Here is a 25,504-nt window from a genome sequence, read left to right as displayed (position 1 = left end):
TTTTATATATATCTTTTTGTTTATCCAAATGTTAATTGTTAGAAGAGAAGAGAAGAGAAGAGAAGAGAAGAGGAAACAAAATAGGATTAGGACAAAATCCAAAACAAAACATTGACGTGAAAAAAGCAAAAAGGAAGAGCTTTAGTTGTCCGAAGCAGAAACACGTGTAACAATCCGCCGTTAACGCCCACTACCAACGGCGTCGTCAAACTTTTATCGTAAATACCGAAACTACCCTTATTCACATTACTCCTTGTCATCTTGGTATAGAAAAAGTAGTAAAGAATATAAATTCATCAGCTTTATTGTTGATTTAATATTGTAGAAATCACCCCACTGGTTCATTCGTGCATCTTTTTATAACCCCCAAAATTATATATAATAAAATAAATAAAAATGTAAATCACAGCTCAAATAAGCTACCAATTCAGCTAAAATGTGGCCGTGAATACAAAGATGATGAATGAAAATCATCCCTAGCCACTCAGAAGCTGCTGCATCCACACAAGTTTGTTTTTTTATTCTTTCTTTCTTCTTATTTTATGTGTCTGCTCGATTTGTTGAAAACCATCGGATCTAAAGTGGGGTTTTGTCTGAATATTTCAGATCTTCAATCGACTTTGATTGCAAGACGAAACGGAGGGTTATTCTCAGGTGAGCTTTGATTTTTTGTGGATGACCCTTTGTAAAAGTTCAGATCTTTTTTAGATTTAGTAAGTGGGTTTTAGAATTCGAGATCCGAGGAAATGATTGTTCTTTGATTCCATTGGTGAATTGCTTCTGATCTGATCGTATTGCTTGGTTTAGATCTTGTCTTGTGGATTGTTAATGATTGCCTTTTTTTTCTGATGATGTCAGAGCTAATCTTTCACTGGTCAAGAACTGTACTTTTTCATCTTACTGGTCTCACTCAAACGTTACTATCATCTCTACAGTTAAATGAATTTTCATTGGATCATTGATTTAAAGAAACAAGATTAATTAGATTATAAATCATCTCTTTTCTTTGTTTCTTGGATGATTAGATTGATGGTTCTTTGATTGTCTTTCTTAGCGTCGTCTCATCATGTTGGAGGCTCCGAGTTATCTGGTCTCAAGGGACTTACCCTCTTCATGCGAGGAAGAGAGCAAATGGATATACAACGCACACTGCGTGCTTCAGCTCTCCTTTAAGAAGCGTTTGTTGGATGATACAGAAGGAAGTTACAGGAGCAAAATGCTACGCGTTGATGAAACCTATCAGAGGTCTAACCAAAGTCAGCAAGGTGGTGGTGATCAACAGATTCCACCAGTAACTACGCTTGACCAAAACGCTCTGCTCAACTGCCTAGCACACTGCTCCTTATCCGACTTCCGCTCCATCGCCTCAACGAACAGAACCTTCCGCTCGCTCATCAAGAACAGCGAGATCTACAGGCTGAGACGAGCAAAGGGCATTGTTGAGCATTGGATATACTTCTCATGCGTGCTCTTGGAATGGGAAGCTTATGATCCAAACGGAGACAGATGGCTGCGTGTGCCCAAAATGACAGTCAACGAATGTTTCAAGAGCTCAGACAAAGAATCTCTTGCTGTCGGCACAGAGCTTCTTGTCTTCGGTAAAGAGATCTTGTCCCATGTGATTTACAAGTACAGCATCTTGACCAATACGTGGACGTCAGGTATGCAAATGAATGCTCCTAGGTGCTTGTTTGGATCAGCGAGTCTAGGTGAGATCGCTGTTGTAGCTGGAGGATGCGGCCCTCGTGGGCAGATACTGAACTCTGCTGAGGTTTATAACTCGGAGACTGGGGAATGGACCGTGATTCCAAGCATGAACAAGGCGAGGAAGATGTGCTCGAGTGTGTTCATGGATGGGAACTTTTATGTTCTTGGAGGTATCGGAGAGGGGAACACAAAGATGCTTATGTGTGGTGAGGTCTATGATCTGAAGAAGAGGACATGGACAGTGATACCTAACATGTTACAGGGAAGCAACGGGGGAGGAGGCGGAGGAGATTCCTCTGCAGCTGCGGTGTCAGGGGCGCCACCGCTTCTGGCGGTTGTGAAGGACGAGCTTTATGCAGCCAACTATGCGCAGCAAGAGGTGAGGAAGTATGATAAAAGGTGTAACGTGTGGAATAGAGTTGGGAGCTTGCCTGAGAGGGCTTCTTCGATGAACGGTTGGGGAATGGCGTTTAGGGCCTGTGGAGATCAGCTGGTGGTGGTTGGAGGGCCTAGGGCACTTGGTGGAGGGTTCATAGAGATCAATGCTTGTGTCCCAAGGGAAGGTGAGGCGCTGCATTGGAGAGTTCTTGCTTCAAAGCCATCAGAAAGCTTTGTGTATAATTGTGCTGTTATGGGATGTTGATGAAAACTTGAGAGCCCATTTCAAAAGTTGTTGACTTCTTTATTTAGGGGTTCTTACATGTTATTTTAAACACTTTTGTTTTGTCTTTCTTCTTTGTTTTTGTGGGGTTATTGTTGTTAAGGCATAATCTTTGAACTGAACATGTTTCAATAAAATTTGAAGAAGATTTAAGAAGAAACTTCATGTTGTCTTTATCTCTCAACATTGTAAATTTGGTTCCATTATTAGTACTTCATGTGGTGAGATGTTTAGGTTAACTAGTTTTACTATTAAAACAAAAATTTAATTTGACCATACACAAAAATAACAAGTTTTCCATCTCTTATCTTTAGATTTCTCTCAATATGTTTTATATAATGTTAAATAAGAAAATTAGTATACAGAAATATTATACTAGTAGACTAAAACAACTTGGACTTTTATAGAACATGAAGCCATAAATAAGAAGATTATAATTTAAATTCAAATATTTATTTTAAAAGACGAAGATCATATCATTTTTTAGGAGTTAAACACGATAGAAATCCCGTTTTGGGTGAAAGAAGAATCTTATCCATCTTTCTCTTCATTTCTTCCTCATTTAGTCCTTCTCCTTGCACGATAAGTATGCTGTTTTCTAATTCTACAGATTTAACTCCTAATTAACAAAATGAGAAATTCATTAGGATACATTAATGTGTCAATATTTTGGCTTAAACTTAATCATTAAATTGTGTTAGTGTACCTTTGTAATCAAAGATATAATCTAGAGCTTTCTTCCTGGCTTTTTGACAATCAGAATTAAACTGGAATCTCACTTCTTCCTGCAAGTAATGAAATTACAATTAAAACTTTGAAGAACTTTTTATATATAACCAATACTGGTTCTGAATGTGTAAACTATATGTATATGATTTTTATACTACCCTCCTCACAAATTAACTAACCATTTTTGAGAACTTTGAAAGTTTGAAATTTGAATAGAAATGATAAAGAACAATGTGAATTTAACTTAATTGGCAGCGTGTTTATGCCATCTATTTATATAGCACTATTAAACTGAACAATTTTGATATATTTATGTAGTATTGCATGAATGTGATACATGCTAATACATTAATTTAGCTTCTGATATTACTAGATCCCCAAAACTTATGTAGTCTTGCATGAATGTGGCACATGCTAATACATTAATGTAGGATCTGAAACATAACAGCTTTAGTTATTACTGCCACGAATATCTAGCACAAAGATAAACAACCTTCCAACTAACTATCTACTTCATAATTCATATACAATCTTTGATAAAGCTTATAAAATAAAATCTAAAAGGAAATGAATGTATACAATACATAACAAAGGTACAAGATCCCAAAATCAAGCATTTGTCTTTGCATCACATATTCACGTTAACATGTTCTACATTTAAAGTTTCGAGAAACATATAAGATTAGACGCTTGCTTTTAATCAACAAGAAACATGTTATAGTGTTCCTTAAGCATGGGATAAATAATGGTGATTTAAGTACCTATTTGATCGCTAAACATCAAATAGCTACTTAACCATTTTAATTATGAAACAACTTTTATCCTCAACTTCACATTTTTATTCTCAATTCTTATTATAAAGTCACCATAATTATGAAATAGTCTTTATCTTTCATAAAGAAAATTATCTTGACCATATTTTTGTTACAAAGGAATATCACTTATAATTCAAATGCAATTTGTACCTATTTTAAGATTAAAATTAGTTGTATAATGCTGTGATCTTATAAGTGATTTTATTTATCTCAAAAACTACTAGTTAAATAGATGTAATTATTAATCTTTTTTTTTTTAATTTGTGTGAAAATGCCAAAATGATACTCCTCATAAAACCAAGGGCATAATTAATTTTCTACATACATATTTATGTAATGTAATCAAACAAGGTAGATATGTGACAAAGCATCTGCCATCTAGCATGCTGGGTTTCACTAGTCTTGTTGATGTGTTGTATCATTCGGATTTAAACTCGCTAAAACGCATTTTGTTGATATAAATCACCAAATTGACAATGCAAAGAGTGTGAGAGTATAAAATGCATGTTTCATGCGCATGTCAAAGTTGTGTGTTGCTATCTAAAACAAACGTACGCAAAAATGCTAACATAATATATAGTTTCTGAAAAAAAAATATTTTATAATGTGTATAAATAAATCTTCAGCGTGAGGTAAATGTTATAATCTATCAAACTTGTATATTTTCTTCCACTCATAAATAGAAAATGGTTCTATATCTAATTATATCTGTAATCACCATCATCATCACCACTAACATGCTTTATCAAAGGTGGTGGGCATCCAACATACCTCCAGGACCAAAGCCACGGTTTCTGCTCGGAAACATTCATCAACTGAAACCACATTGGACTCATTCTTTCTCCGAATGGTCAGAAACTTATGGTCCCATCATATCTGTATGGTTTGGAACAAACCTCTCTGTCGTTGTCTCTAGCTCTGATTTAGCCAAACAAGTGTTGAAAGACAACGACCATCATTTATGTAATCGAGAAAGGGTCGCAAAGATGACTCAGTCAGGTCATGATCTTGTTTGGTCTGACTACAGTCCACATTACGTGAAGCTGAGGAAACTATGCACGTTGGAGCTTTTCTCTTTGAAGAGCATTGAGAGTTTCAGATCGTTGAGAGAGATGGAAACAAGGTCCATGGTCGAGTCGGTTTACAAGGACGTGATGATAGATTCAACAGATGATCAGACAAGAAAGCCAGTGGTAGTGAGGAAGTATCTAGCTGCTGTTGTTTTGAACACAATCTCAAAGTTAATGATTGGGAAAGAGTTCAGCACCGAGGAAGGTAAAGAGTTCAAAGAGATTGTCCACAAAGAACATTATCTTAGTGGCTCAGGGAGCTTGTTAGATGTCATCTGGTGGCTCAAATGGGTTTCGAAGTGGCTCGTTAGCGACAAGGACTTCTTGGCGCACATGGATAGGAGGACAAAGTGGTTTAGAGGAGCTATAATGGTGGAAGAAGATGTAGCAGTAGAGGATCACGAGGGGTTTGTTAGGAAACTGTTGGTGTTGAAAGAGAATAAAGAGCTGAGTGAAGAGACGGTTCACGGATTGATCTGGAACATGTTCACCGCAGGCTCAGACACAACAGCTGTTGTCCTAGAATGGGCTATGGCAGAGATGATCAGATGCCCTAACGTTCAAAGAAAGGCTCAGCAAGAGCTTGATGCCGTGGTTGGATCAGAAAGGCTAATGACTGAAGCAGACATACCAAAGCTGCCGTATCTACAATGTGTTGTCAAAGAAGCACTGAGACTTCACCCGTCAACACCAACAATGCTTCCACACAAAGCAAGTGAAACGGTCTGGTTAGGTGGGTATACGGTTCCTAAAGGAACCACGGTTTATGTCCACGTGAAGGAGATTGGTCGGGATCCAGTGAACTGGATAAACCCTGAGGAGTTTAGACCAGAGCGGTTTCTCCTAGAGGACACTGATGTCAAAGGTCGAGACTTCAGGGTTCTTCCGTTTGGCTCGGGGAGAAGGGTGTGTCCAGCTGCACAGCTCAGCATGAACTTGATGGCATTGGTGATGGGGAACTTGTTGCAATGCTTCTCGTGGAGTTCTCCTATTCCTCCGGAGACTATTGACATGAGCGAGATTCCTGGATTACTTTGTGTCATGAAGACTCCAGTGGAAGCACTAGCTTCGCCGAGAGCTGCCACAAGAGCTATATCTTTAAATATGGGTTGAAAAATGGAAACTCACCATGATGACTCTCATTAGGGAGAAGAAGATGAAGTCATGTCAAAAACACTAGAGGCATGGCAAAGTTTACTACATTTTTTTTTCTTTTTTTACTACATAGTTGAAACTGGTTTCATAAAATAAAAATGTAGCTGATGTATATGGAAAATAAAAGTATAACTTACCTCATTATAACAGTATCCAGACTGTGGAGATTGACACACCATAGAAAAGAGAATAACATGATAAGACTGAAAATGAGCTAATAAATAGGTGAGATGATTGGACCAAAAGATATATATGCTTGCTACAAAAAAGGAAATTTAGAAAGTTGAGGGGCATGTACCAAGCCGCTGGGTTTCATCTTGGTTCACTAGTGACAAGGTGTCCATGAAAGCATATGGCTGGGAGAATACATTGGTTTAGACGAGCTGTTATGGAGAAATAGGTAGATGAGAAACTAAAAGAGAAGAATGACGTGAGCGAGGAGACAGTGATGGGACTGGTTTAGATCATGTTAACCGCAGTTGCCGACGCTATCAAAAGAGCAATGGCAGAGATGATCAAACGCCTGAGCAGAAAATTACCATTCTTGACATGTATCTCTATTATTCTTCTTATTTTTTTAGTTTTTTTTTTCTTTTTTTTTTTTTGATTAACTAGGAGGAGTTTCGGATCTTAGGCCTGACTAATTTCATTAGGTCAGGTGCGGTTTTTGGCGATATCCGATGATATAGACGTTATTCTAAACTCTAAATTACTATCCCAATACATCGTTGGTAGTCTGTTTTTCCCTATTTTACATGGAAACAGAAGAGAGTACGTGGAAGCGGAAGCGTAAGGAAGCGCAGAAGCGAGATTTTTTAAAATATTAGGAAGCGGATACGTATTGAAAGCGTATATCCATATATATATATATATATATATATAATTTTTTTAAAAAAAATTAGGACTAAAAGTTATATGATTTAAATTTGAAATAAAGCATTTATTCATTTATAATAATTTTGAAATGATTTTATATTAAAACTGTAAAAATACACATAAATTAAGTATACAAAAAATATTATATTAATTATTTTTAATATTCATAAATAATTGACACAATATATTTTAATATGTGCTATATCTTTAATAAAAATTCTCAAAGCATAAAGATAATTTATAGTATTATTTTTAATATTTATATATTTATAACTCAATATTCATTACTATTAATTTTTTTAATTTTATATAGATTAAAACTATGGTTTTATATTTTATTGATATACATTGCATTTTTTTTTAAAAACGGAAGCGTGATTCTAAAACGGAATCGTAAGCTTCCAATAGGTTTTTAAAGAGAATATTTTAGAAACGTTTTGCAAGCGAGATTCCGCAAGCTTCCACAAAGTTACGATTCCAGTTCCGAATCGGGAAGCGGACGTCATGAAGCTTCCGTACAACGTAGGTTTTTCCTTTTCTCTAGTATAAATAATCAAATAACTGTATTTTATGGAGTTTATAACAATGTTTTAAATTCAAGTTTTTTTTAAGATAAAGAGCTATAAAGGTTATACGTACTTAAAAACATTATTACTAACCATATTAATGTTGATCCCACTGATTTTTTTTTTTGAGCTCCCCCACTGTTTATGAGTACATGTACATCCATCATTAGCCGATTACTGTTTCAAACACATCCAATTAAAGAAAAGTTAATACTTATGTATGCATGAATCTTTTACCTTTCCAATTTACTAAATTACCATTCCTACTTCGAGTATAAATAGGAAATAACATTCTTCGATATAAAACCATTTCATTGAGCTCTCTTCTTCTTATGTTGGTCTCCTCCTCATATAATAACCTCTCTCCATTAAACAACGAGTTCAGCCATGACGGAGTACACTGATTTTGAGTATAGTGTCTCTCCTCGCCGGCGCCCGGCAGTCAAGTACCACTCCACTTACTGTCAAGCTAAAGTGCACCGAAGTCCGCCGCAGAAAAATCCGTTACCGCAACGGTGTAATAACCTCATCACCGTCTCTTCCCGACAAAAGCACCGTCCATCAGTCCGATTTTATTCGCTTAAAACAATCCAACGACGACGTCGCTGTTGAAATTGCTCGTGGTCCTAACGAAACCACCGTTACGTCCAACTCAAGCGAACCCACTATTAAATACTCGCTAGACTGCGCTAAGATTATTTTGCAAATCTTGCGCCGATTCGACATCACCAAATAAGTTAGACAAATATCATTATCTTCCTCCATGGGTGTAATCATCAATGATGTAAAACTCAGTTAGATTAATATCAACTTGAATAACGATGCAACCAATACGAGGAACAGAAAAAGAAACCACCTTGCATTTTCTTCAATAACACTCATGAGTTTAAACAAAACAAATTGAGTTGAACAAAAAAAAAATCAAAACAAATTGCTTCAAGAACACATATACTGTGATCAGTCAATGGGAAACAGCTAAACAATGAAGAAAACGAAACATATATGAGACTGTAGCCACAGTACCAGACCAATCGATTGTCCTACAAATCTTTTCTCCAGCTCTGTCCAGTGAGACAAACATACACCGAACACTCTTGAGTAACGGGGACATCAAATATATCTTCATCCCCCCATATACAAAACCACAAGCCTTCCCTCGTATTCCGCCATGGCACCCGCATCTAAGATAAACGTTAGTTCCTTCCCATCACGACCAAACAAAGTTCTCCACACATTAAGCGTTGTATCGAACCACATCAAACCAGTTTTGTTAAAGAAAGCAAAGAGAACATCCTCCACCACACACACCCAATGCGCCATGTCATTTAACTTATCCTTGCTTCCACCACCTTCCGAGAGTCTCTGGCTTACCATCTGAACCAACCGTTCTCCTCCTCCACCTCCTCTCGGATTGTGTACACACTTGTCTTCTCGTAATCCACCATGTACACCTTCTCCTCCACCGTGGCACTACAGTTTGAAATCTTACGCGCGTCCTCTATCCCCGCAACCTCCCAAGTTTTCGATTCTGGATCAAAAACTTCGACTTGATGAAACAACCATCCGTCGATGTATGGTTCGCCTCCGAGTACGTAAATCTTCCTGTTGATCACTTCCACAGCTGCGTTGCGCTGTCTTCGAGGCACGCTCATGCTTGGTCCTTGTGTGTGTTAGTTAGGATATGAATATCCAATCTTTAGAGAATCAGAATATTCTATGTATAGTTGTGATACGTAGATATGATTACGTTGTATATATATTCTCTTGTGATCAATGAGAAAGGTATCGAGTCTTATACACTTTTATGGTATCAGAAGCTTTTCGATCCTAGCTTCCCGATCTCTGCGATATCTCATCTCCTTTTCTCCTTTTCTTCTCTCCACCTATTTCTCTCTCGCAGATCTCTCGATGGCCAACACCACACCCGCTGCAGATCCATTTGAAAAGCCTTTGGGCATTAGTCAGATTAGAGCTTACATTCCTATCAGGCTCGATCTTGACAAGATGAATTACGACGTGTGGAGGGAACTTTTCGAAACCCACTGTCTCACCTTTGGGGTTGACGATCACCTTGACGGATCGTCTGTCGCCACTCCAGCAACGGAGAAAACATGGAAGGAACGTGATGGTCTGGTTAAGATGTGGATTTACGGTACGATTACTGACTCGCTCGTCGAGACAATCCTCACACCAAAAAGCACCGCACGCGATCTCTGGAATACGCTGGAGAATTTGTTTCGCGACAACAAGGAAAACCGAGCTCTTCAACTAGAGAACGAGCTCCGTACAATCACTATCGGTGATCTCTCTGTCCAAGAGTACTGCCGTAAACGGAAGTCTCTCTCAGACCTTCTCGCCAATGTCGACTCTCCAGTCACAGATCGACAATTATTCATGCACTGTCTTAACGGCCTCAATGACAAGTTCGATGGCATTCATAATGTCATTCGCCATCGTAGCCCATTCCCATCATTCCACACAGCTCGGTCGATGCTACTTGCTGAAGAAGAGCGCCTCAACAAGCATGTCAAACCTGCGATAGCACACAGTGATACAACTTCATCGCCAAATGTGCTGCTTGTTGACACCAACTCCAACTCCTCTAGGTCTCAGAATCAATCATACAACAACAACAACAATAGAGGATCTCACAACCGCAACAACCGCAACCGTGGGGGACGTAACAACAATCGTGGACGGGGCCGACACAACAACGCTCCTTACAACTCTGCTCCACGTAACTATGGATATCCACCGTTGCAATTTCCTCAACCACAGTGGCCATATTCGTACTATCCAAGTGGACCCAAAATGGCTCAATATCCACCACAGTTTGCTCCCATCTCCCCGAATGCAACACCTCAACGACCAAACATCATTCTTGGACCGTATACATCGCTAGAGTCCCATGTTGCTCAGACTGTTGCGGCTCCTGCATACATTCCGACGATGATACCTCAGGCTCTTGCGTCAGCGTTCAATACAATGAACCTGCAGGACCCGACTACATCTCAGTGGTATATGGACAGTGGGGCTACCAACCATATCACTGCTGATCAAGGTACTCTCACTTCCGTTTTTAGTACGAGCATGACTCCTTCTGTTCTTGTAGGTGATGGTTCTCTTGCGCCTGTTACCAAAATCGGTACCTCAGCCATTTCTTCACCTACCAAAACTCTCTCTCTTAAAAATGTTCTTGTTTGCCCATCTATTATCAAAAACCTTATATCTGTCCGTCAATTTGTTACCGATAATAGATGTTCTGTTGAATTTGATCCTTTTGGTTTTTCTATTAAGGATCTGCTCACCCTCCGATGTGACAGCCCCGGACCTCTCTACTCAGTGACTTGATATACCATGGATTTGACCCATTTTTACCCATGGTATATAAGTATTTTACTATCTATATACTATATATTCTATCCTATTAGGTATGTTTTCAGGTTTATAAGTATCTTGGAGTAAAATGATGATTATGGAGCATTTAGGAGCTTAAAATAGATTTCATCCGAACTGACCATCAGAGGTTGATACGAAGAAGAAACAATCAATCGATGCACATCCAGTGACGTTACAGAAGAGAAGCCTCGATTGAAGATTATGATCAATTGATGTACATCCTGTACCATCGATCGATGCCGAGACGCGGAAGCACGACTTGGTTTCAGCCGACTTTAAACCCAAGACTTCACCAAATTACAAGATTACCCCTGACGAGTTTTTAACCTAATAGTTATATACTTGCCTAAGTGTTAGGAGGCAAGGGAGCTTTTGGCCACCTTTGTATTCTTATTTTCAGCAAAGAGTTTTAGGAGAGAAGATCATAGAGAGATTTGTGATTGGAACTCCATTGATTCATCTATTCTATTCTATGCAGTTTTTATTTATATTTTGTGTCATGAATAACTTAGCTATGTCTGAGTAGTTTACTTGTTAGATTCAGGGTTCAAATAGGTTAGAGGGATTAGCCCCAACTATAGATTGCTAAGTTGTGGTATTCATTGATTGATTGTTCTTAATGCTTGTTCTAGATTAGCTAACTAGAATATTGAACCTAGGAATCTGCATGAGTCAAGCATCCTTGACCATCCATTCCTGAAACTAATCTGTCATACTAGAACAACTAGAAAAAAAGGCTACCGCTGAACTAGACAGCTAGTGAGCATTATCAACATGCGCCTAGGGCTTAACTTGAAGCATCAATCGATATTGTTTTCTGACAATCGATCGATATTTGTGAAAGGTGTATCGATCGATATCCCTATAGGACCATCGATCAACACTTTCTTGTGATCAACAGACGACAGTTGAGATCCAAGATCTAGTTAGTTAACCAGTGAAGCATTGCCATCGCTGATCACTGTGTTCAAGGGGTTGAGCTCTAATATATCATGCATGCAACTGATAGGCATCTATAGGATTATAATCTCCAACACTTGAATAGAAACCCTGCATCTAATACCTTTCCAATAAGATACACCCCCAATCATCTTATTAGTCGAGCAATAGAGTTGCTCAATTAGGATTGCTATTTAAATTTAAACCATAAAATAACAAACACTTAAAATTAATAAATTACTTGATTTAATAGGTTCCCTAGCACCTTGTTGATTCGATCCCTAAGTACTACAATTGAACCTCTTATTTGAGAGGGTAATTCACTCCTTAGGGTAATTTGAGTGGTATCAAATTTGGCGTCGTTGCCGGGGAGCTTTGATCGCCTTTAGATTTAGTGTTATTGATTCTTATTCTTTTCTTTACCCCCATTCTGACCCAACATTTTTTTTCTTGTCTTTTCAGGTACATGTCCAGCAGTAGCAGAAGCAACAAGGAAACACACATGCTATTCTCAGAAGATCCTGCTTACTTGGAACGCTCGATCTGCAAAGACCAACGTTCCACATCGCTCGATGCAGCAGCTTTCACGCCGACTGATTCTCGCACCCACCCATCGACCGACACCCGACCTTCATCGTCGACCGATCCACATTGTTCGACATCGATCGATACTACACCACTTACATCAACCGATCCTAAGTCGCGAAACATGGTTGCGATTGTTATTCTCAGACAGGATGAGAATTGAAGCCTGTATGACCAGGATGGTCATCTGCGTAATGCAACAGGTCAGAAACTAGACACTCAGGGGAATGTAATCCCTGATGCTGATGCTACAGGAGCTACTCAACCTGTAGAAGAGGCTGCTCAACCAAAGGCACTGGCCGACTACAATCGTCCAGACGAGTACTACACCAACATATCAGCTATTCGCCTTCCAGAGATTTAGAAGGAGAATTTTGAGCTGAAGCCTCAGTACTACACACTCGTGTCGCAGCTACCCTACTATGGGTTACTGCACGAGCATCCTATGGACCATCTGGAGAGGTTCGAGGATCTTATCGCTGCTATTCGTATGGATGGAGTCCCTGAGGACTACCTATTGTGCAAGCTCTTCAAGTATACTCTGACTGGAAAAGCGATGCATTGGCTTAAGCAGCTACCCACATGATCTCTAACATCCTGGGCCGACATCAAGAATGCTTTCTTACGAAACTTCTTTGATGATGCACGCGCTGAAGACTTGAGGAGCAAAATTGCCACATTTGCGCAGGAGACTGGAGAGTCTTTCAAAGATGCGTGGATCAGATTCAAGTTCTTCCAGCGAGACTGTCCACACCACAGATTCAATGAAGTGCAATTGCTGAGCACTTTCTTCAGAGGTATCGCCTTGAGGTATCAGATGGCTCTTGATACAGCTAGTGAGGAAAACTTCAACAATCCGGTGGAGGCTATGAGACTGATAGAAAATCTAGAAAATAGCAGCAACACCAAGAACACTGACTTCGAAAGGAAGAAATCTGTTGCATCCTTAGGAAAGGAACAGATGGACGAAGTTAGAGCAAAGTTAGATGTAGTTCATGAGCTTCTTAGGAAGCAGGTCTGCTCAGCTGAAGGAGAAGTAGCTGTAGACATGGAAGGAGAAGAAGATGTGAACTACATTGGAGGTACTGGATTTCAGAGGTCTGGAAACCAGGGTGGAAACATAAACTACTTTGGCAATGGTCAGAGGAGTAACCAGAGTTCACAGTTCCAGAAACCTTTCAGCAATAACAACAGAGGCTATGGAAACTCATACTACCAAAATCCACCACCACAGACTCAGGAAAGCAAGATTGAAGCAATGCTTGACAGAGTTCTGGAAGGACAACAACAACTCACTGTGGATTTCAATGGGAAGATAGATTCAGCCTACAACAATCTGAACACAAGGATTGAGACCTTAGGGATTCAAGTGAGAAAGCTTGAAATGCAAGTGGCTCAGACTGGAGACACTGTAAAGAGGCAAGAAGCCTTGGCTAGAGAGAAGCAAAACACCACGTGAATGCCATCCTAGATGATGATTCCTGGCAAGTGGTGAAGCATCAGAAGCTTGGAGAAGGAGATTTCGAAGTTAAAAGCTCCATGAGTTTCGGCGGATCACAATGGTGTCGACCGATGTCAATGGATGCACATCGCTCGACAGACCAGGACGAAGATCGATCGACAGATTACTCTGGACATCGATCGACGTCATCTGCTGAATCGACTGCGGATTGTAGTGCAGTTCGAATCATTACTCATGAGGAATTCGCAGAAAAACATCTTCACCCAGCCTCCCCTTTCTACGCCAAAATCGATCGACCGCATGAGCCAGCCATCGATCGACAAAGAAAGACCGACATCGATCGACCCCCCTCACCTCACATGGATCGACGGGCACCTCTCACCAACCGAGTGCGGTTACCATCTATTGATAGTAACCGAATCAACGCACTCAGACCACCACCTAAACCTTTAGCAAACCCACCAGAACCTACAACCAACCCTTCAGACACTATGCCAGAGCCTATGCAAGTTGATGAGGCAACTGAGGGAAGAGTGTTAAGGAAAAGGAAGGAGAAGATTCCTAAGAACCTTAAGAGGGAAGCTAATGAGAAGGAGATGGATGGTTTCACTAAGAGAGTCCTCAGAATCCCAGTGGAGAAACATTTTGATGAAGTTTATTACACACACCGGTTGTGTATGTTCTTCAGGGAGACTAAGGAAACTGAGGAGGACATTAGGAGAATTTTTCATCATGTCAGGGAAATGATGAAACTAAGGATCACATTGAAGAAGAAGAGTGATCCTGAGAAGTTTACAATACCATGTATGGTAAAATGTATTGAATTTCCCCATGCACTTTGTGACACAGGAGCATCAGTCAGTATATTATCTAAGGTTATGGCAGACCAACTGGGTCTGAAAATAGAGCCCTCATCAGAATCTTTCACCTTCGCGGATCTTTCAGAAAGGAGCTCAGGAGGCATCATAAGAGACCTTGAAGTACATATTGGTAATGCCCTTGTCCCAGTAGATTTTCATGTCCTGGACATTAAACTCAACTGGAACTCTTCACTTCTGCTTGGAAGAGCTTTCTTAGCTACAGTAGGAGCAGTATGTGACATGAACACCAACAGATTGTGTCTGACATTGATTTCCAGACGTCCACTATGACCTAGTTCGAGTTGTGAGACAACAGGTCAACGTCGTGGAGCTTGGAAATGATCTTTGCTACATTGCAGCATGCCATTGTGGAGCAGAGTACGAAATGGAGTACTCGGAATCGATCGACACTCACACTGTCACATCGATTGATTCCAATGAGTCACCGACGACTGATGAACGCTATTCCACGTCGCTCGACGGGAATCAACCAATAGACCACTCCACATCAACAGATCAGTATTATCCAGACTTTGTCTTTCAACAACCCAACAAGAAAGAACGAGATGACTATTCCATAGGCAGTTGGGCAGATAATGGATTCCATGAAAGTTTTGCAGTGGAGACTGTGATTTTTTCATCCAATGAGGATCCTACTGAGGAGTATGATGAGGATTACTGGAAGGAAATAACTACAAAGATTGCTATGCAGGATCAAAGATATTCAACTCATTCATTCAACAACACGCCTCCACCATCGATCGACAGCGTATACTCAGCATCGGTCGATACCCACCCTCATCCAGCAAAACGATTTTCTGCATCGATCGATACCACACCTGGTACGTCGATCGATATTAAGGCCGCCGCCTTAGAAAAGGAAAAAGGGAATATTCCAATTCCAAGTAGGTTTACCAATACCTACATAAGGAGTTTTGCACCCCAGATTACTTCTCACGAAACATAAGCAGAAAAGATGAATGCTCCCACAAATCAATTAGAAGGAACATCCAGAAAGAGCATTCGATCCAAAAACCCTAATTCAGCAGACAAACATCTACCATCGATCGATACACCAGTATCAACATCGATCGATTCTCATTCTAAACCTAAACTTTCTTTATCTACTAAGAAGAATATGAGTATTGATTACGACTTTCTATTGCCTGATGAATTTGGTATTTTCAAGGACCAAGATGGCCATGCAAGAGCTATGGATGGAAGGATTCTACAAGTATCCAGAGAGGACATAGCAGATATTCTTCAGTTGGCCAATGGATCAAACAACTTGTTTATGCAGCAACGCAGCATTCCAGACAACAATCCCGCTGTTCCAGACGAATATCCAAGGGCCACCACAACAGGAATTGGTTCACACCAATCGTGCAGACCTGTTGGCCAAGCATCGATCGACGAGGTTGCTTCTACATCATTTGACATAGTAACACCAACATCGATCGATAAGGCACCTTCACTGTCGATCGATAGACGTTACGAATGTGGACGTCGCGCTTATGACAGCTATGGAGCCAGAAAGTTCAGATGGGAACAGAAGGACGAATATGGTGTCTACAGAGATGAGTCTGGATATGCAAGAAGCATAGCTGGTGAGATGATCCCTGTTACCAAGGACAACATCGGAAAAATTCTGGAGAGAGCATTCCTATTTGAAGAAAGTCACATATGTCTTCCAGAACATGCCACTTCCTTCACACCTACAAAACTGGCACCAGAGATCTACACCAAGGATGAGATCAATGAGATGGTGACTGGTCTTTGTGGAGCTCAGGAAAAGCTAGGAGATGAACTCAAGACATTGGTAGATGACACTTATCAGCCTTTGGACAGAGGTTACAATGGGCTTTTCAGAAGTATGGCAGAGATGAGGACAGAGATTGAGAGTATGCAGCACCGCCATGAGAAGGAAGCTACGACATCACCATCGATCGACACCAACAAAGCAACATCGATCGACATCAAGCCACACACATCCCAGATTCCTGCAGAACTGAAAAGTTTGGCAGAGAAGAAGGATGAATGGGATATCACATACATCAACACGAGGATTAACGACGTATACAACCCTCTCAACAACAACGTGGACTGGTTGAGCACGAGAATTGATCTGCTACAGCAAGAGCTGGACACCATTCGCATGAATGATCCACAACCAGCCACATCGATCGATATTTGCAACATCACATCGATAGACACAAGGTTCGCAGCCATGGAGGATATGTTAAAATCTTATGAGGATATGCACGACCGCTTCACCTCACCTATCATGCGATACTTGGACACCTTGTCTACACAGATGATGAATGTCCAGAAGGACATTGGTAAGGTTAATAATCAACATGATTTTCAGGAAGAAGGTTCAACATCGATCGATAGGTTCCGAAGGACATCGCTCGATGGAACCTACAGAACATCTTCCCTACACAGCAGCAGAAGTTGATCAGATCACATCAAAGCTTTACACAGCTATAGACACCTTGGAGGAACGACTTGAGAAGCGATGTGATGACATCTACTTTCCATTCAACGTCAAACTCAATGGACTGGATAGCCAAGCAGAATGGCTACAAAAGGAAGTCAAAGCCATTCAGAGGCAACGCGTATCTCAACACCAGATATCTGCATCGATCAATAGAGCACACTCCAAATCGATCGACAGTAAAGCACCAGCAACGATCGACATACACTTGATCGCATCGATCGACACACACTTGGTCGCATCAATCGACACCACGTCTACACCAGACGACGAGCAGCTGATACAAAACAACATGGAGTCAATGGTGGAGCAACTGAACGAGCTATCAGCATACGCCTACAGCAAGATAGGATGGCATCAGTTCAGCATTGACGACATCCTAGAAATGCTACAGAACATCTCAAATGCAGTACAAAAGATGGATGAGAGATGGACCAGAAATGATGAGGCCACAAGAAGTTTCATTGCAGCTTGGTCCCGAATGTGCAGAGATGAAGTGGATGCTTGTTTCCCAACAAGTAGCTGTTTTTCCACCAACTAGTCACATACCTCCAAAGTCAAGCTAATGACTATAACAAAGCGCTGAGTGGGAGACAACCCACTATTAGGTAATTTTAATTGGTTTTCTTAGTCATTAGTATTTATGTTCGTTTTTATTCTTTCAGATTTATTGCAAGACCCAAGTAGGATGATTACCAACATATCGACCGTGGACGAGACGTCGACATCGATCGACGTACACACACACGACGATCGATGCATACCTATGCACATCGATCGATTCTCACTCCGGACAGGTTTATCTTCCTAACTTGTTACATTTGTACTTATGATTTATTTCCACCGTAACTCCGACTATGTTACACTGGGACAGTGTAATTTAAGTCTGGGGGGAGGTTTACTGATATAGTTTATTCTGATTCTAAAAATAAAGATTTTAATAAATTATGCTTAGCTATGTGAAAGGGACTATGACCTTACTTATACTTGAATGTCTAACCACTCTTTAGCACCATTCTAGATTTACTGATTGCAGATAGTACTAAGATGCTAAAGTGGATCAACATGTCAACTATACACACTTGCATTGATTGTTTGAAGGAACTAAAGCTGACCTCCAACACTAAACCTGACATAATTGCTTGTCTTGGGGCTTGGTATACATGGGATCGGATTCTTCAGACAAGTCTGGAAGGTAAAGTCTTATGTAGATTTATTTATCACAATTTTCTCTCTCTATTTCGACACTAGAGTAGTTTTTATTTAAAAAAAAATAAAAATAAAAATAAAAACAAATCCGAAAATAATTATTTAAATAGGACTTTGGATTTAGTTAGGTGGAATCTGTACATGACTTGGTGGCTACAACCATTAAGGCTTGCTTCATAAAGATTCCAATAAAATAATTCGAACGGGACTTGGAGGCAACAATCTTCAAAGCTCGCTTCACAAAGAATTCTTGGATATAGGTCAAAAAGAAGTGAACAGGGCTTGGTGGCAACCACCATTAAGACTTGATTCATGGAAGCCTGTCCAATATTGGTCACTGATCCTGCAATGGAATCAGATTTTGACTCAAGAGAGAAATGAGAGAGAGAGAACTAACTTTTACCTGCAGTTCCAGATACTTGTCTGAAATCCTTGCATCCTGTGATCGATACTCCCAAGGTAAAGCATGCACTTTTATATTTATGTTAAGAAATGAGGTTAGTAGAGGGGATATGCCAAACATGATTTGCTAAGTTGTAGACCAGTTGAATTTGGTTGCTAAGCTAGGATATTGCATAATGTGCTTTTGTGATTAGGACTTTTTAGATGTGGTTTGCGAAATTGTAGAGGTGATGATTTCTATGTTTTATATCTATAAGTCCCTGCTGTTTTCAAACCTCTTTCAGAGAGACTGCCTGTTTGTTTTGCTTGAGGACAAGCAAAAGGGTAAGTCTGGGGGAGTTGATATACCATGGATTTGACCAATTTTTACCCATGGTATATAAGTATTTTACTATCTATATACTATATATTCTATCCTATTATGTATGTTTTCAGGTTCATAAGTCTCTTGGAGTAAAGTGAGCATTTAAGAGCTTAAAAGAATCAGAGGTCGATACGAAGAAGAAACAATCGATCGATGCACATCCACTGACGTTGATCGATACAAAAGAGAAGCCTCAACGATTGAAGATTATGATCGATCGATGTACATCCTGTACCATCGATCGATGTCGAGACGCGGAAGCACGACTTGGTTTCAGCCGACTTTAAACCCAAGACTTCGCCAAATTACAAGATTACCCCTGACGAGTTTTTAACCTAATAGTTATATACTTGCCTAAGTGTTTGGAGGCAAGGGAGCTTTTGGCCACCTTTGTATTCTTATTTTCAGCAGAGAGTTTTAGGAGAGAAGATCATAGAGAGATTTGTGATTGGAACTCCATTGATTTATTTATTCTATTCTATGCAGTTTTTATTTATATTTTGTGTCATGAATTGCTTAGCTATGTCTTAGTAGTTTACTTGTTAGATTCAAGGTTCAAATAGGTTAGAGAGATTAGCCCCAACTATAGATTGCTAAGTTGTGGTATTCATTGATTGATTGTTATTAATGCTTGTTCTAGATTAGCTAACTAGAATATTGAACCTAGGAATCTGCATGAGTCAAGCATCCTTGACCATCTAGTCCTGAAACTAATCTGTCATACTAGAACTGCTTGAAAAAGGCTACCGCTGAACTAGACAGCTAGTGAGCATTATCAACCTGCGCCTAGGGCTTAACTAGAAGCATTGATCGATATTGTGTTCTGACAATCGATCGATATTTGTGAAAGGTGTATCGATTGATATCCCTATAGGACCATCGATCGACACTTTCTTGTGATCAACAGACGACAGTTGAGATCCAAGATCTAGTTAGTTAACCAGTGAAACATTGCCATCGGTGATCACTGTGTTCAAGGGGTTGAGCTCTAATATATCATGCATGCAACTGATAGGCATCTATAGGATTATAATCTCCAACACCTGAATAGAAACCATGTATCTAATACCTTTCCAATAAGTTACACCCCCAATCATCTTGTTAGTCGAGCAATAGAGTTGCTCAATTAGGATTGCTATTTACATTTAAACCATAAAACAACAAACACTTAGAATTAATAAATTACTAGATTTAATAGGTTCTCTAGCTCCTTGTGGATTTGATCCCTAAGTACTACAATTGAACCTTTTATTTGAGAAAGTAATTCACTCCTTAGGGTAATTTGAGTGGTATCATGGCCCCATCAACCTACTCACCTCACCATCTCGCCCTCACCGCAGGTGTATCTCTTTGGCATCGGCGTTTAGGTCACCCGGATAGTACTATCAATAGGTCTCTTTCTTCTTTTGGTTTTTCTAATAAAATTGCTGACTTGACAACTCTGTGTCATGCATTCAAAGTGGGCAAACACACTCGCCTTCCATTTGTTTCTTCTTCTACAGTTGTCACTGAACCTTTTCAAATTATCCATTCTGATATTTGGACTTCTCCTGTGATCAGTAACTCTGGGTTTAAATACTATCACTTATTTTTGGATCATTACTCACATTTTGTTTGGGTGTATCCTCTGCATAGAAAAAGTGACAGCTTTGCCAAATTCCTTAATTTCTCAGCATATGTTCGGATGCAGTTTAACGGACCTATCCAGGCGCTGCAATGTGATAACGGTGGCGAGTACACAAGCCGAGTCTTCCTCGATCATTTGGCTTCCACCGGTACCAACAGTCGCTTCTCCTGCCCATACACATCACAACAAAATGGACGAGCGGAGCGTATGTTGCGCACTATCAATAACCTCGTCCGTGCATTGCTGATTCAAGCTAACATGCCACATTCATACTGGGTTGAGGCATTACACACAGCCATTTACACCTTAAACCTTCTTCCCTCTTCTTCTATTCAAAATGACATTCCTTACACTCGACTGTTTCAGCTTCCTGTCTCTTATTCTCATTTACGAGTGTTTGGTTGTTTGTGTTACCCAAGCACAATCTCAACTTCCCCTCACAAGTTGGCACCTCGGTCAATCGCATGTGTCTTTCTCGGCTACCCGACGAACCATAGAGGATATAGGTGTTTGGTGCTTGCCACACGCAAGATCATTATATCACGCCATGTCAACTTTGTTGAGGACGTGTTTCCCTTCTCGGTCATTCCTTCTCAACTGCGACTTCCTTCTCACTCGGATGTTGTACCACCTCTTACACCTCCTCCCATTAGTGTGCCTTCAAGCTCACTGACGGCTCCTCCTATGCCGCCAGCTCCTACCCAAAATAACCACCCTATGGTCACTCGAAGCAAAACAGGCATAAGTAAACCTCGTATCCCTCTTTGTCTTCATACCGATTCCATTTCTCCTCTTCCTCTTTCTCATATACAGGCTGCAAAGGACCATCGCTGTAATGGATCTATGATTGAGGAATACGATGCGCATATTAAACGCGGAACGTGGGATTTAGTACCACGTCCTCCGGGAACTAACATAATTCGTTCTATGTGGTTGTATTGTCATAAGTTTAATGCAGATGGCACGATTAAAAAGCACAAGTCATGATTGGTGGCTAATGGAAAATCACAGCAACTGGGGATTGATTGCTTTGAGACTTTCAGTCCGGTTGTCAAGCCGACATCCATTCGCACAGTCCTCCACCTTGCGCTAGCTTGGAATTGGCCGCTGCGTCAACTCGACGTCAAGAACGCCTTCCTCCATGGTGACCTTGAAGATACTGTGTACATGCATCAGCCACCTGGTTTTGTCGACAAGTCAAAGTCTGAACCACGTCTGCCTACTTCGTCGGTCTATCTATGGACTGAAACAAGCACCTAGGACTTGGTATTCTCGGTTTGCGTCGGTCGCCAAGAAAGTTGGGTTTGTTCAAAGTTGTTCTGATCCTTCATTGTTCATCATTAATCAGGGTTCGAACATGGCGTATCTCTTACTATACGTCGATGGCATCATTCTCACAGCATCAAACCCGGCTCTGCTTCAGAAGATCATCTCAGCTCTCTCCAGCGCGTTTGACATCACAGACCTTGGACGGCTACATCACTTCCTTGGCATTGTAGTAACACACAATGACAAGGGTCTATTCCTCAGTCAACAAAACTACAGTGCTGACATTCTCCATCGGGCCTCTATGACAAACTGCAACCCGTGTTCTACACCAGTTGACACAAAGACGAAGCTGGCGGATAATGATGGCCGACCCGTAGCTGATCCCTCCTTATATCGGAGCTTGGCAGGTGCACTTCAGTATCTCACTTTTATGCGGCCAGACATCTCATATGCCGTGCAACAAGTATGCTTGTTCATGCATGATCCTCGCGAACCTCACTTCGCGGCGCTCAAGCGTATCTTGAGGTACATCAAGGGCACTATCTCGCACGGTCTCCAGCTCAACAAATCTTCCAACACAGACCTTGTTGCTTACTCTAACGCTGACTGGACAGGGTGCCCCTCCACAAGACGCTCCACATCAGGATATTGTGTCTTCCTTGGTGATAGTCTAATTGCCTGGTCCGCCAAGCGTCAACATACAGTACCAAGGTCCAGCGCTGAGGCAGAATATTGCGGTGTTGCGAATGCTGTTGCAGAAACCACTTGGCTACGTAACTTGCTGCTTGAGCTTGGATGTCCATTAACTAAGGCGACCATTGTCTACTGCGATAACATTTCTGCAGTCTATCTCTCGTCGAATACAGTTCACCATCAACGAACGAAGCACATTGAACTTGACATACATTTTGTTTGAGAAAGGGTCTCCCTTGGTCACGTTCGAGTTCTTCATGTGCCGACACATCTTCAATATGCTGATATCTTCACCAAGGGCCTCCCTACACCATTGTTCACAGAGTTTCGCTCCAGCCTGAGCGTTCGACAACCTCCGCTCAGTCTGCGGGGGAGTGTTAGTTAGGATATGATAATATCCAATCTTTAGAGAATCAGAATATTCTATGTATAGTTGTGATACGTAGATATGATTACGTTGTATATATATTCTCGTGTGATCAATGAGAAAGGTATCGAGTCTTATACACTTTCAGTGTGATGCTCCCAGTTCGGGTATCAAGGATCCACAGATCAGTGAAAGGTTCTATAGATCCACCAACGAAGAAGATCTTTGACCCCACTGCAACGGTTGAAGAACCGTATTTATGAGGAGGGAAGGTAGTTGGATTCGGAACTAACCCATACTCCGTTGTTGATGTTTCGTTCAGAGTAAACCAGTGGAAGGATGAGTTGTCGTCATCATCATCTTCTTCCAAACATACATAGAGTGAGCTCTTGGGGAGGCTGGATCGCAAGACGTTGAACTCAGGCGAGCGAACAAGGGATCTTAGGTCTTTTGAGACCCATGAGATGTTTAGGTGATAGCTTCTTGGGACGCGGACCAAGCATCTCAAAACGATGTCGTCAGGCAGTGAAGAAAGCGACGGCTGCGTAGGAGTGTATTTTTTGGGTGGCTCGTCGTCGTCGGCGTTGGAGTTGGACATTGTTTCAACAGGAGAGGCTGAAAATTTTCGGTCTTGCATATTTAAGATGATGATGATGAAATCGAACAAAGCGGACTTTATAAAAATTTACTCCGTTACTTTTTTGGGGCTAGGTTATGATTCAGATATGGACAGCATTTATAAAACATTATTATTTTACTTTTAAAACTTTTAAAACATTAATTTTAAAAATGCTAAAGAATTATAAACGTTAATCAACAACAAGATTTCAGCACACGTCTGTATTGAGTTTTGTCTTACTTCGAATATGGTACGTAGAAATTGACCCGTTTCAGCTTTTAATAAGACCTTGACCAAAAAAAAGGCAACAAGATCTCAGTTTTATTCTAGTTGTAACTTCTCAAAGCTGATGTTGCGGGGTAAGTATTAATGTAATAGATTTTTGATGAGAGGATTTAATTCCAATTACATGATGCATTTTGGCCCAAAAAAACTCTAGGCTAATAAAGACTATAAATTGGCTGTTAAAATTTTGACTGTTGGTGGGTTTTTGAACTATTTAAAGTATGACTTCAGAAAACAATCTAGATTAGAAAAGGAATTTAGAAGTTCTGGGAAACAATTTTTCTATTGCTCTTTTTGTAAAGTAATCACTAGATTTTGATCCGTGCGATCGCACGAGTATTTATTTTCTGACGATGTATTCGTAATATTTGGTTGTATTACATTCACTAAGTCATGATTTTTTTTTTGTATTAAACCATCTACGTATGACAAATAATCGAATTTGATATCATATAAACAAATTCAAAATATATACCTAATTAGAGATTTGTATATGATATATAGAAAACAATGTTTAGGAAATTAAAATATGAAGAAATAAATAATTATGACTTAATATGCCATATATAAATTATAAATTATGTATACATGATTATAAAAAATACAATGGTTTTTCAACTTCTATAAAATCTTTAATATATAAAAACGGCCGATTAATTTTTATAATTAAAAAAATGTGAATGTGAATAAAATTTTATTAATAATAAATTATTTATGGGCTTAGTAAACATTACGTAAAAATGCAATTCTATAAATTGTTTCCATAAAATCTTGTTGTTAGCGTATATATAGGAAATTGCTTGAGTAGCAATTATTGAGAAAATATTTAATTTATTGTTACGTATTCCGCAAGTCAAATGATGATGAATATATTAGGAAACAAAATATAGATAATATATTATTTTCTTAAATATAATTGATAACGAAAATGAGGGCTATAGTTTGGATGGTAAATAGTTACAATATCACTCATTTACTATAAACTGTTCCCGAATGAAGGAGGAAAAATTTATTTGGAAACATAGTTGTTGATTTCGTAATATCAAATATTTTAATTGCCTGGGTACGTTTTACTTACTATATTTTATAGGTATAATTAATATTGGACATTGTTTGAAGGTTTGGATATATGAATAAAGATATTCAGTTTTGATTCTAAATTAATTTATTTGGTTTGTTCAGAATGATTAGCAATATCCCTTATATATTAATTGAGAAGATTTTGAAAAGTTATAACCTGAATTTTGTAAGAATTAAAAAAGCCTCATTCCTATGTAGCAGTTTTATAGAACTTAAATAATATGACGTCGTGCTTTATTAAGAGTTTCGGTGGAGCATAATGTAAAAG

The 25,504-nt window shown here is 39.8% G+C and overlaps 3 protein-coding genes, 1 long non-coding RNA gene and 1 other non-coding gene across 5 annotated transcripts; 2 read left to right on the top strand and 3 right to left on the bottom strand.

The window, feature by feature from the left end:
• Positions 1-277: 277 nt before the first annotated feature.
• Positions 278-2,528, top strand: LOC106406331 (F-box/kelch-repeat protein At1g74510). The gene is made up of 3 exons (XM_013846961.3): positions 278-508; positions 607-654; positions 1,055-2,528. The coding sequence occupies exon 3, from the start codon at positions 1,067-1,069 to the stop codon at positions 2,348-2,350; it is 1,284 nt and encodes a 427-aa protein (XP_013702415.1). The 5' UTR covers positions 278-508; positions 607-654; positions 1,055-1,066; the 3' UTR covers positions 2,351-2,528.
• Positions 2,529-2,699: 171 nt separating this feature from the next.
• Positions 2,700-4,431, bottom strand: LOC111210950. Its single transcript, XR_002662198.2, has 3 exons — positions 3,277-4,431; positions 3,075-3,153; positions 2,700-2,987 (listed from the first exon to the last, which is right to left on the bottom strand). It is a non-coding gene; the product is annotated as an uncharacterized LOC111210950 (long non-coding RNA).
• A 115-nt stretch (positions 4,432-4,546) lies between these two features.
• Positions 4,547-6,278, top strand: LOC106405584 (cytochrome P450 98A8). The gene has a single exon (XM_022711753.2). It carries the CDS (start codon positions 4,599-4,601, stop codon positions 6,093-6,095), a length of 1,497 nt encoding a protein of 498 aa, XP_022567474.1. The 5' UTR covers positions 4,547-4,598; the 3' UTR covers positions 6,096-6,278.
• A 2,206-nt stretch (positions 6,279-8,484) lies between these two features.
• Positions 8,485-24,473, bottom strand: LOC106383613 (F-box/kelch-repeat protein At2g22050). The gene is given in 3 exon segments (XM_048760015.1): positions 8,485-8,980; positions 8,983-9,247; positions 23,405-24,473. Coding segments are annotated over 3 exon segments (1,029 nt in total). The 5' UTR covers positions 23,890-24,473; the 3' UTR covers positions 8,485-8,701.
• On the bottom strand, positions 13,157-13,264 carry LOC125589463. Its single transcript, XR_007325650.1, has one exon. It is a non-coding gene; the product is annotated as a small nucleolar RNA R71 (small nucleolar RNA).
• Positions 24,474-25,504: the final 1,031 nt, after the last annotated feature.

Source organism: Brassica napus, chromosome C6, assembly GCF_020379485.1.
Source record: "Brassica napus cultivar Da-Ae chromosome C6, Da-Ae, whole genome shotgun sequence".
Lineage (NCBI taxonomy): Eukaryota > Viridiplantae > Streptophyta > Magnoliopsida > Brassicales > Brassicaceae > Brassica > Brassica napus.
The sequence above is the reverse complement of the archived record's forward strand: the minus strand, read 5'-3'. Positions and strand labels throughout refer to the sequence as shown.

Excerpts from the sequence above, each read along its gene's own strand:
- LOC106406331 (XM_013846961.3), top strand. The coding sequence starts at position 1,067 with ATGTTGGAGGCTCCGAGTTATCTGGTCTCAAGGGACTTACCCTCTTCA.
- LOC106405584 (XM_022711753.2), top strand. The coding sequence starts at position 4,599 with ATGGTTCTATATCTAATTATATCTGTAATCACCATCATCATCACCACT.